At 69.5% G+C, this 11,153-nt stretch overlaps 2 protein-coding genes across 3 annotated transcripts; both read right to left on the reverse strand.

Annotated features, from left to right (window-relative positions):
• Positions 1–1,432: 1,432 nt before the first annotated feature.
• PLIN5 (perilipin 5) lies at positions 1,433–6,701 on the reverse strand. 2 transcript variants are annotated; one of them, XM_070058663.2, is made up of 8 exons: positions 6,595–6,701; positions 5,927–5,977; positions 5,379–5,574; positions 4,661–4,743; positions 4,252–4,432; positions 3,934–4,133; positions 3,029–3,145; positions 1,433–2,304 (listed from the first exon to the last, which is right to left on the reverse strand). In XM_070058663.2, the coding sequence occupies exons 2-8, from the start codon at positions 5,957–5,959 to the stop codon at positions 1,771–1,773; spliced, it is 1,344 nt and encodes a 447-aa protein (XP_069914764.1). In that variant the 5' UTR covers positions 5,960–5,977; positions 6,595–6,701; the 3' UTR covers positions 1,433–1,770. The 2 variants fall into 2 exon arrangements, with proteins under 2 accessions (XP_069914764.1, XP_089172270.1); XM_089316144.1 differs by having other exon boundaries at positions 5,927–6,664.
• Positions 6,702–8,089: 1,388 nt separating this feature from the next.
• LRG1 (leucine rich alpha-2-glycoprotein 1) lies at positions 8,090–10,203 on the reverse strand. The gene is made up of 2 exons (XM_070058670.2): positions 10,045–10,203; positions 8,090–9,382 (listed from the first exon to the last, which is right to left on the reverse strand). Exons 1-2 carry the CDS (start codon positions 10,074–10,076, stop codon positions 8,374–8,376), a joined length of 1,041 nt encoding a protein of 346 aa, XP_069914771.1. The 5' UTR covers positions 10,077–10,203; the 3' UTR covers positions 8,090–8,373.
• Positions 10,204–11,153: the final 950 nt, after the last annotated feature.

An 11,153-nucleotide genomic window follows, 5' to 3' on the forward strand; every position in this document is an offset into this window, starting at 1 on the left:
CGGAACCCTGCAGAGGGGACCTGGACAGGGTGCCGCTGAGATGGGGCCCCAGACACGGCGGGGGGCAGGGTGCCGGGAGCGAGAACCGGCAGGAGGCGCGGGGTGGCAGAGAGGGCTCTGCGAGGGACGGCGGCCGGGGCCCCGTGCTCCTCGGACAGGGCTCCTGGCCGCCTGCTTCCCTCTGGTGGCTTTGGCGCCGAGCTGGGAGGAAGGAGGGCTCCGGCCTTGGGCCTGATGACCCCTAGGCCGTCTCCTTGGAGCCATCCCTGTGTTTGCCAAACAGTTGGGGAACACAGTGGGGACAGCCCCCCTGGGAGGACAGGGAAACCCCGCCCCGTGTTCCCCCAAGGAATCAGCAACCAATAAGGCCGTCATAAACACCCAGAGCGAGGGCCTGCCCTCTGCCCACACTGGGCTCCGTCCTGCCACAGGGCCTTTGCACAGGCTGTGACCACCGCCAGGACCACCCCTCCCCACTCTAAGGCCTTCCTGGCACGTACCCCCCCATGCCCCACACTCACCCCCACTTCTCATTTCTGTCCATCTCCCCTGTCCTGAACAGCCGTGTCCCCAGGACCGGGCAGCCACACGTTCTGGGATTATCTGTGCGAGGGGAGGGCACCCCCAGGTGCAGGCAAGGTTGGGCCTTAGCTGCCCAGTGTCCCCACGTCCCCGCCCTGAGCCGGCGCCCAGCCTGTGTGCAGAGGCCAAGGTGGGCCGTGCAGTCCTGGTGAGCTTCCTGGAGGAGGCCGGCGTCGGGCCTGGGCTCAGAGAGGATGAGGTGTGTCCAAGAGAGGGGTGGGAGGCCGGGTGGGGGGGCTCCCACAGCACGAGCGAAGGCCCAGAGGCAGGGACGGAACCGGCCGTCCACGCAGGGCGGGCGCGCGAGGGTCCGGCAGGCAGAGGACTGGGGTGTGGGGGCCTGAGGTGCCAGAGTGGGCGGGGCTCGCAGGGCCACCCCCTGGGCTGAGTCCCAGGGAGGCCAGGGGCCACCCCGACCTCCCCCTGCCAGGCACAGGGGAGTCCCAGCGGCACCAGGAATGCGGGCACAGGACGGGAGGCCCCCTGGCCCCGCCCCCGTCTCCCCCTTCCCGACCTGAGCAGTGGCGAGACCAGAGACCACTCCCGCAGGGCCAGGGAGCGGACACGGGAGGCCGACTTCCCTTCCTGTCCCCTGCTGTTTCTAAGAAACTCACTCATACTCAAGTGAGAATGACTTCCATTCTAGGCAGCTGGGGCGGGGCGGGGGTTGGGGGCCGGTGCTTAACCCAGGAGGGCCGGGCAGTCCCCGTGGAATCCCGGCAGGTGCCCTTGAACCCTGCCTTGAGACAGGCCCACCGTGTTCCTGGAGTCGTCCCCCCCACCCCCAGGCCTTCAGCATGCCGGGACCAGGACCCCTCACCCCAGCTGGAACAGAGGCCAAGGGCCGTTGGACAGTACAAAGCACCTTTATTCCGGAGAGCTGCTGGGCCCGGCACCCTCGGGGACCCCCCAGTCCAGGGTCTCTAAGCTGGGGGAGGCGTTCACTTTCTAAGCACCCCCCCCCAGGAGAAGCCACTGGACGCGGGGTGGGGGCTTTGGGCAGCACATAGAGGTGGGGACCAGCTGGGAGCCAGAGGTGGCCTGAGCCTGGCTGTGGGACTCCGTGGCCCCACGTCCGAGGCCGCGATGGGAGGGCGAAGCCCCCTCAGCCCCCACCCCCCTGTGCGCGCCGGCCGTGACTTCCCACGCCTGGCCACTAGGGGGCAGCAGGGACCTCCGCGTGCCGGCTCAGAAGTCCAGCTCCGGCATCAGGCTGTGCTTGTCCGGGCCGCTAGGGGGCGCCGGCTCCTCCTCGCCAGGGCCCCCCGGGAGGCCCGACCCCTGCCCGTGCTGGGCCTCCCAGGCTCTCTGCTGGGCAGGCCAGTCCAGGTGCGCCCAGCGGGGGTCGGGGCTCCCGACCACCTCGTCCACGCAGGCGGCCAGGTCAGGCAGGGGCTCGGGCCGCTCCACCAGGATGGGCGCGAAGGGCCCCACGAGCCAGGGCAGCGGCACGGCCTGCACCACCAGCTCCAGCAGCTCGTCCACGCAGGCGTGCGCCCGCGCCACGCGGCCCCGGCCCTCGGCCAGCGCCGCCGCCGGCACGTCCCCGAAGCAGCGGGCGTCGGCGAAGGCGGCCCGCAGCGCGTCCACGCCGCGCCGCACCTCGGCCACCTTCTCCTGGGCCCCGGGGGGCAGCCCCCGCACGCTGGCCTCCAGCGTGTCCACCGCGCTCTGCAGCTCCAGGGTCAGGCTCCGGCACAGCACCAGGGTCTGCAGTTCGGCCTGCGGGGGGCGGGGGGGGCTGTGCTCAGCGCCCCCAGCCCGTGCGCCCCTCTCTGCCCGCACCTGCGGCCCCGCCAGGCGTCTGACCTCCCTGCTCGGTCCGAGGCAGTGCGGACCCCTCCCCGCCAGTCCCAGGCTGGTGTGAGCCCCCCCCCCCCTGCTTAGCCTGGAAGCGGCCGCCTCCTCACCAGGCGCCCAGTGCCTCCCCTGTGCCCCCCCCCACGCACCTGGCACCTGGTCGCTCCCCGTCTCCCGGCTTCCCCGACCTACCCCCCCCCCCACCGCTGCTCCTATCACCTGGCTCCTCCCCACCTGCCTGGCTCATCCTCACCTCTCCTGGCCCCTCTCCCACCTCACCTCGCCCTTTCCCACCCATCTGGCCCCTCCCCCAAAAGCCTGGCTGCTCCCCACCCCACCTGGCCCCTCCCCACTCACCTGGCTCCTCCCCCACTCACCTGGCTCCTCCCCACCTTACCTGGCCCCTTCCCCCGCTCCCCTGGTCCCTCTCCCTCTCCCCTGGTCCCTCTCCCACCCTCCTGGCTCCTCCCCTGCCTGGCCCCTCCCCTCTCCCCAGCCCCTCCCCACCCTGCCTAGCCCCTCCCTAGCTCACCTGGCCCCTCCCCCACTCCCCTGGTCCCTCTCCCACCCTCCTGGCTCCTCCCCTGCCTGGCCCCTCCCCTCTCCCCGGCCCCTCCCCACCCTGCCTGGCCCCTCCCCTGCTCACCTGGCTCCGGCTGTGGCCGTTGTCCAGGGGGTGCTGGCCGCAGCCCTCCCACAGCTGGTGCACCTGCCCTGGGCAGGCCGAGGGGTCGGGGGTCGCCCCACACTGCGCGCCGTGGATCTGAGGGCCGACCGGGATGGCAGAACTCAGTGTGCAGACTGGGGGGGGCAGGACCAGCCCTGGCCGCAGCGGTGTGCATCTAATGAGCTCCACCTGTATGCAACCTTCCAGCCCCGCCAAGCTGCCCTGGTCCGGACCCTGCCGCTCGCGGCCCCCTGGCCCCGCCTCTTCCTCCACGAGGCGCACGCCCCCTCCACCCCACTGCCCGCCCAGCCCCCTGCACAGCCCCGACCCCCCAGGACAGGGCCTGCCCCCCCAGGGCCGCCGCGGAAGGCAGCCAAGCCCAGGACCCGTCAAACCCCGCAACGGGGCAGCGCGTGGCTTCCCGAGCGGAGTGCTGCGGGCCGGCCGCAGCACGCACGCAATAAGGGGTGTGCAGTGGGTGAGTGGGGGTCCCTGTCCCCCGAGAGAACAAGGAAGCCCATCAAAGGGCTTTTCTGGAAGCCAGATGTGCTAAGAAGGGGATACAGTGTCCCGGGCGCAGGGTGCAAAGGCCCTCGTCAGGCCTGAGCTGGGCAGGGCAGCGAGGGGACCGGGCAGGTGGCGCCGGACCGCGGAGAGAGGGCACAAGACGGACACGGGGGCTCACTGGTGCCCTCCTGTGGCTGTGTCGGGTAGGACAGGCTGTGGCGTGCGGGGCGAGGGCAGGGGACAGGGGGTTGCGGGGGGCCTGGGCTCCTTGAGGTCGGAGTCCGCTCCCCACCATGCCTGGGCACGCGCATCCAGCTGGCGCTCAATGCGTGCTTATTGATGGGCGTCTGGGACAGGGACAGGCCGAGGGCGCTCACCAGCTCCAGGGTCTCCCACAGCTGGGCCAGGGTGTCCTGGGCGCGGCGTTTGCTCTGCCTCAGTTTCCCCAGAGAGTGCTCATAGGCCAGGTGGCGGAGCCGCGCGGACAGGGAGCCCAGACGCACGAAGTAGCCCTGTTGTCTCCTCTGCTCCTCTAGGGAGTCCACTTCCGGGCCCGCGGCCTCGGCGGCCAGCGCCGCTGCGGGGGGCGCGGCGGGGGCGGGGTCAGCGGGCCGCCCCGCCCCGGACCTCACAGGCCCCCCGCCCACCTGCCCTGCGGCCCCTCTGGGCTCCGCCTCCCCTGCCCGGGCGCTCACCCAGCTCCTCCTCCGTCACGGGCAGGAAGTGACCCACCAGCTCCTCGGACTTGGCCAGCACGGCGTCCACGGCGTGGCTCACGGAGCGCTGCAGCTCCACGCTCCAGCGCCGGCCCCGCCGCGCCAGGCCCACCACGCCGGTGACGCTGCTGGCCACCGCGTCCTTGGCCGACGTCACCACCTGGCGGGAGAGGGCCCTGGGGGCTGGGACTGCAGACTGGGGAACCCCGCGCAGTCTCTGCCTCAGTTTCCCCTCCCAGCACGATACGCGGCTGTGCCGAGTGGTTGAAGCTGCCTGTTTTTTTTTTTTTTTTTTTTTTTGAGTTCTCAGGGCCAGGCCGGCACCCCCCTGCCTGCCTGTCCCGCGCTCCCCTTGGCGGCCCCCAGGGTCTGGCCACCCCCGCCCTACCGTGTCCGAGGGTTGTTGTAAAAACGGCAGCTTCTCCTCCAGTTTGTCCAGCCCCCTGCAGGCCAGATGGTTCACCGTGGCCACTGACCACAGGGAGAGGGGCAGGGAGAGAAACAGAGACAAGACAGGTTTCCCCTGTCACCTCCCGCCTGTCCGGACATAGGCAAGCCGCGGAGCCCGGGGGACAGTCGGGGAGGAGGCCGGACCACAGGGGGCTCCAGGGCCCTCCCAGGGAGTGGCTGGACCCCTGGAGGGGCGGGGACCCTGATGGCACCAGGCTGGGCCCCGCCTCTCCCCCCCCCCCTCCGCAGGTCCAAGGTGACTCCAGAGCCCAGCTCAGATGCCCCGCGGGCAGGCTCAAGGTGACCGGAGCTGGCAGAGAGGGATGTGTGGGGGAGGGGCTCTGGGCCGGGACCCTCAGGTCCCACGAGAGGCTGAGGGTCTTTCTGCCCCGCCTCCCACCAGGCTGGAGCCCTCGGTCACTGGCCGGGGGTGGGGCCGGTCTGGGGTCCATGGACCTATGGGAGAGAAGCAGGGTGGAGGCAGGGGCAGTGGGGAGGGGTGCGGGACAGGGATCGAAGGCAGGCAGAAGGGGGCAGGGTCCCCAGGTAAGGGCAGAGGGCCAGGTGATCAGGTTAAAGAGTCCAGGAAGCAATGGGCAGAGAACGGAGGGGCACGGACGGACAGACGGGCTGCGAGGGGCGGCCCCGGGACTCACGCTGGGGCTGCAGGTGGCTGAGCAGCGGCTGGGCGTGGTCCAGAGCCCGCGCGGTCAGGCCGCACACGCAGCGCTCGGCCAGGCGGCAGGCGGAGCCCAGCAGCGGGTGCCTGTCCTTGGCCGCGGTGTAAGCGTCGGAAACCGCGCTGCACGTGGCCTGGACCAGCGGCAGGGCTGCCACGCGCTGCACCACGTTCTGCGGGGGAGGGAGAAGTCCAGAGATGATCTGTCCCCTCGAGGGAGGGGCGTTTCCCGGGGACCATTTTTTCCCGTCTATTAAGTGGATTTCTAGGGGTGCACTGGGTGTGGTGGCAGGTGGAAGGCTTGGGACCGTGACAGGTGCAGACCAATGCCACTGAGGGGGACACAGAGACCCCGAAGCAGGGAGCAGGCGTGTTGGCCAGGGACTGGGTGTCTTTGGGAGAAGCCCCCCCTCCCGCCGTCATTATGCCCCCTAGGAGCTGGGCAGGCCCTCCCCAGCCCCCCGCCATGTTCTCCGAGTCCGTTCAGCCCACAAGAATGGGGGCCGGGGGGCACCCAGCCCTCACCTGCTGGTCCTGAGCCGTCTGGTCGTCAGACATGTTTGCTACAGGCTCTCCCTAGGGGGCAGCAGAGAGAGAGGAGGGGGCGGGGGCTGCACCGTGCCAACCCCCCCCACCCCGCCAGGCCTGAGACCCTGTCCAGCTGGACTCTGGGACCCGGGCGAGTGGGCGTGGGCTCTGGAGGGGAGAGACCAGGGTTCCAGTCCTGCCGTTGCCTGCTGGGTAAAGACCCCCACCCCTCCGGGCAGTTTAGGCTCAAGGACCCCGCTGCCCCGCCCCGGCGGACAGCGCTTGGCAGGGCCAGAGGAGGCAGCTGCGCAGCCCTCATCAACCGGTGGTCAGTTTGACAGACAGGGAAACTGAGGCACGCAACAGCAGAGCCACCGTCACCCAGCCGGCCAGTGCCGAGTGGGCAGCGCGACCTCCAGCCTCAGACTCGCCGTCTGGGGCTCTTCCTCCACCCCCACTCCCGTCGCCACCCCGCGCCCTCGGAGCCCTGGTCCCCGCCCAACTGGGTCCTGAACTTGGGCCAACTGGGCCAAGGGTCTCGGCCACCTGCTCCGGCCAGTCGCGCCCCTCCCACGCCGCCAGACTTTCGCGCAAGCACCCGATTTAGCGGCCAGCCCAGAACCTGGCGGGCGCTCCTGCGGACCCCACGCGCGCGCGGCTCTCACCTGGGCGCGCGCAGCCTCTGACCGCCAGCGCCTCCGTGGACCCCAGACCTTGGCCCAAGTCTCCGCCCCACGCCGGGCCCGCCCGCCTTATAACTGCTCTGGTGGGCGGGGCCTCTGGGAACTGACCAATGAGGAGAGAACTCTGGGGGGCGTGCCCAGGAGGGAGGAGCTCCGCGCTCCCAGCTCTCCGGGCTGGGCTGCTGGTTGTCATAGCAACTTGGGGACGCCGCATGCGGCTGCACTTCCTTGGCCAGGTTTGGCCACCTGTGGGCCACACCTGTGCCACTGCGGGCGCTGAAAGAGGACCCACCGCTTTGCTCAATGACCTTGGGCAAGTCCCCAGTGATTTTTTTTTTAAATAAAAGATTTTTGGGGCCGGTGCTGGGGTAGAGAACGTAAAGCCGCCGCCTGCAGCACCGGCATTTCATATGGACGCCGGTTCGAGTCCCGGCTGCTCCACTTCCGATCCAGCTCTCTGCTGTGGCCTGGGAAAGCAGTAGAAGATGGTCCAAGTCCTTGGGTCCCTGCACCTGCGTGGGAGACCGGAAGGAAGCTCCTGGTTCCAGATCCACACAGCTCTGACCGTTGCGGCCAACTGGGGAGTGAACCAGTGGATGGAAGACGCCCCCCCCCACACCTCTCCTTCTCTCTCTCTCTTTTTTTTTTTAATATTTATTTGAAAGAGTTACAGAGAGAGAGAGAGGTCTTCCATCCACTGGGTCACTTCCCAGATGGCTGCAATGGCCCAAGCTGAGCCTGGCTGGAACCAGGAGCCAGGAGCTCCATCCGGGTCTCCCACGCAGGTGCAGGGCCCCAGCACTGGGCCGTCCTCCGCTGCTTTTCCCAAGCGCACTAGCAGGGAGCTGGATCGGAAGTGGAGCAGCCGGGACTCGAACCGGCGCCCATGTGGGATGCTGGCACCACACACGCAGCCTTACCCATTCTGCCACAGGGGCAGCTTCAATTTTTTTTTTTCTTTTTTAACTCTGCCAAGCTGGCACTATCCCTTGGGTCCCCATTTCATGGATGAGCAAACTAAGGTTCAGAGATCTCCGTGCACTTCCCCAGGGGCCCCTGAGCGCAGACTCCGGGGTCTGCGTCTCCCACCAAGGTGGCTCCCTCCCTCCAGTGCTCAGAGCGGGCCGGGCAAGCCTCAACCCCAACCCCCACCCCCATGGCCGCGGTTGCCCTGGGGCGGCCCAGGATCTGAGCAGGCATCCCCCGCGGGTGCTCCAGGGCTGCCGCAGGCCCACTGGGCGTCTCCCCAGAGTGCAGCCCCGGCAGAGACCCACGGTAACACGACACCCGGGCAGCGGCCACACTGTTATTGGCACTCAGGTCCCCGGGGTGGCAGCAGGGGCCGTGGAGAGGCCGTAGGTCGTCCAGTCCCCACCGCTGTCCGCCTGGGAACCCAGGTCCCACGGCCCCGACCCCGGGCGCCGCCTGTCCAGTCCTCTCTCTCCATCCCGGGAGCCCGAGACGCCACGAATGTCGGTTCCTGATTCGGTCATTTATTAAACTCTGGCCTCAGGGCCGGCACTCAGCCCCCACCCCGGGGGACAGAGTGGCAGGGAGACAGTGCCGGGTGGCCAGGGCTTGGCGGGGGGCACGCAGACACCGAGAGATGTGGGGAGTGGGAGAGGGCGTCCAGACCAGGCGTGGCGGCCGTGGCGTGGGGCGCGGGTGGTGCGTTGGGAGGGGCCTGGCCCGCACCCGGAGGAGGCGGGGCTATTTCTGAGTGGGGGCGGGGCGCCGGCCGCTGCCCCCGCCCACGCCTGCCTAGGCCCCGGCCGCCGCCAGCAGCGTCTCGCCCTGCCGAGCCTCGGGCCCGGCACAGCGGGTGTCGTTGGCCGAGAACATCTTGTCTCTGTTGTCCAGGAGCCAGCGGAAAAGATCTTCGAGGTCGCGGTCGCACACCCAGGGGTTCCCGGAGAGGTCGAAGCCGTCCCTCAGGTACCCGGAGGGCCAGCCCAAGGGCGCCAAGAGCCCCGGGGGCAGGCTGGCCAGCAGGTTGTTGGACAAGTCCAGCATGCTGAGGCGCCGGAGGCTCCGGAAGGCGCCGGCCGCCACCGAGGCCAGCCGGTTGTCGTTGAGAAAGAGGTAGACCAGCTGGCGCTGGGCGGCGAGCAGGTCCCCCGGGAGCTCCCGCAACCGGTTCCCCTCCAGGTGCAGCCGCTCCAGGTGCACCTGCGTCCTCAGGAGGCCGGTCGGCAGGGTCTCCAGCCGGTTGTCGGCAAGGTCAAGGACACGCAGGCTGCTGAGGCCGGCCAGCAGCTCAGGGGGCAGCGTGGAGAGGCCGTTTCCCGAGAGGTCCAGGAACCACAGCGCCCCCAGGCCCTGCAGCCAGGAGCCCTCGAGCGCCCCCAGCTGGTTCTCCTTCAGCACCAGCACCCGCAGCGCGGCCGCCCCCTCGAAGAGGCCGGGGGGCAGCGCCCTGAGGGCGTTGCGGGTGAGGTCCAGCACGCGCAGCCGCGGCGCGGGCCGCAGGAGCGTGGCGGGCAGCTCCTGCAGCCGGTTGCTGGACAGGTGCAGCTCCTGCAGCCGCGGCACGCCGTGGAGGCCGGCGGCCGGCAGCCGGGTCAGGTTGGAGAACTCCACGGACAGGAAGGTGGTGTCGGCCGGGAGGTCGCCGGGGAAGCGCCCGGCCGAGTGGCAGGAGACCGAGGTGCCCTTGTTGGACTGCAGCACCAGGCAGCCGTCGGGGCTCCGGGCGAGCCCCCGGGCCGCGGCCGCAGCCAGCAGCAGGAGGGACAGCAGTCGGCAAGCCTGGGGCTCCGGGCCCCCCACGCTGCAGGCGACCACAGAAGGCGCTCTTAAGGGGGCAGACACACCCGGGGCCCCGCCCTCCTTCCCGCCTCCTCACTCCTCCCCTGTACGTCCTCCTCTTCCCCCCTGCCTATGCCCTCTTAGGAAACGCCAGTTTCCGAGCCTGACCTCCGGGCACCACCCTGCCCCGTCCCGGGGTTACCGCCCATTCGCAGCCCAACTTGCTGGTTTTCTGAGCTGGTCTGTATTATGGGGCAGAGCCCGTGAACTCCTATCCACCCCACAAGGCCCCTGTTCCAATGCCCCCTGTCGCATGAAGCCGCCTCTGTCTTTCCCGAGACCGGCTCTGGTCTGAGATCCTGGTCTCTCTGCCCGGCCCTGGCCCCACAGCGGGGCCTCCGGGCTCCCCTGGGTTCAGGGAGGAAGGTCCTGGACACAAGCGTGTCCTACCTTGAGCAGGGCCAGGAGCAGATCCTGGGTGCTGGCAGGGGGGACCACAACAGTGGGAGACCCGAGGTCCCCCCCACCTCCCAGGCTGCACTCGCGGGGCCCTCGGGGCCTCTGCCTGCGTGCGTGAGTGGGAGCGAGTTTGGCACAGCCTCCCGGGACAGAACAGCCGTGTGGTTCCGCATGGCCTGGCGTCCAGCCCAGCCCAGCACGGATGGACTGGGGCGGGGCACCTACCTCTGGTTGCGTTCTCCGCTCCAAGAGGCCATGGTAGCCCTGAGGTCCCCCTTCTGGGTGCCCGGAGCCTGGGGAGCTTCCCTTATACCCACCTGGGCTGGGGGCTGGACGCCGAGGCCTCTGGGAAAGCCCCGCCCCCGCCCCTCCGGCTGCGGGAAGGGGAGGGAGTCAGATTGCTAAGTCACTTCCTGGGGTGGCTTCCTGCCCCCCCTTCCCTGGGTGAAACCCAGTTTTTCCTTTCTGCTTTTTTTTGGGGGGGAGGCACCCAAGGGTCCCCACTCTCCCCACCCCCCCAGGACCCCAAAGCCAAGGTTTCGGGGCACCTGCCCTGGGGAGGGGGCGGAGCAGTGGGTGCTGTTGGCAGAGCCGCGAGGAGCCCCTGGAGGACCCCTGAAAGGGCCCTGGACAAGGGGCTTGCCTGTCCGTCAGCCGCGGGGCGGAGCGGGGTCCCCCTGCCCTTCTCCCCTCCTGAGCCTGACGGGGTAGGCGGCTCGCCTCGGATCACCCTCGCATGCTAACAGGTGCGCCGGGCTGTGTGTTTCCCTCTGAGAGCGGCTTTGGCTGCATCCCACTGTCACGGAGGTGGACAAAGACACCGGGACACGACCACGGACACCGAGCCACGGAAGGGCCACGCACGGGTTCTTAGAGAGAGAGAGAGGGAGAGAGATCGGCCACCTGCTGGTTCACTCCTCAGATGGCGGCGTGGCCAGGGCTGGGCCAGGCGGAAGCCAGGAGCCAGGAGCTCCCTCCGGGGCTCCCACGCGGGCGCAGGGACCCAGCACCCGGGGCGTCCTCCGCCGCTTTTCCTAGGCCGTGAGCAGGGAGCTGGAGCGGACGTGCAGCAGCGGGGTCCAAGGTGGCGGCCATGCGGGATGCAGCCGCCGTGACAGCCCTGCCACCCGCCCGGGAGACCCGGATGGAGCTCCTGGCTCCTGGCCTCAGGAGGACCCAACCCAGGGCATTGGCGGAAGAGACTGACAAATGAGCTCTCTCTCTCTCTCTCTCCCCGTTACTTAACACCTGTTTCCTGCTTAAAACCTTCATGGCGTCTCCTTCCGCCTCAAATCTGTGGGCTCCCTCTCCCCTCCCCCTCCCCGCCCCCGCAG

The sequence above is a fragment of the Oryctolagus cuniculus genome, chromosome 16 (assembly GCF_051225735.1).
Source record: "Oryctolagus cuniculus isolate XC-2025 breed Fujian yellow rabbit chromosome 16, ASM5122573v1, whole genome shotgun sequence".
In the NCBI taxonomy this organism is placed as follows: Eukaryota; Metazoa; Chordata; class Mammalia; order Lagomorpha; family Leporidae; genus Oryctolagus; species Oryctolagus cuniculus.

Excerpts from the sequence above, each read along its gene's own strand:
- PLIN5 (XM_070058663.2), bottom strand. The coding sequence starts at position 5,959 with ATGTCTGACGACCAGACGGCTCAGGACCAGCAG. Across the intron at positions 5,575-5,926 it reads AGACGGCTCAGGACCAGCAG|AACGTGGTGCAGCGCGTGGC; the intron begins GTGAGGGCTGGG and ends CCTCCCCCGCAG. Across the intron at positions 4,433-4,660 it reads TACAACAACCCTCGGACACG|GTGGTGACGTCGGCCAAGGA; the intron begins GTAGGGCGGGGG and ends CTCTCCCGCCAG.
- LRG1 (XM_070058670.2), bottom strand. The coding sequence starts at position 10,076 with ATGGCCTCTTGGAGCGGAGAACGCAACCAGAG. Across the intron at positions 9,383-10,044 it reads AGCGGAGAACGCAACCAGAG|CGTGGGGGGCCCGGAGCCCC; the intron begins GTAGGTGCCCCG and ends GGTCGCCTGCAG.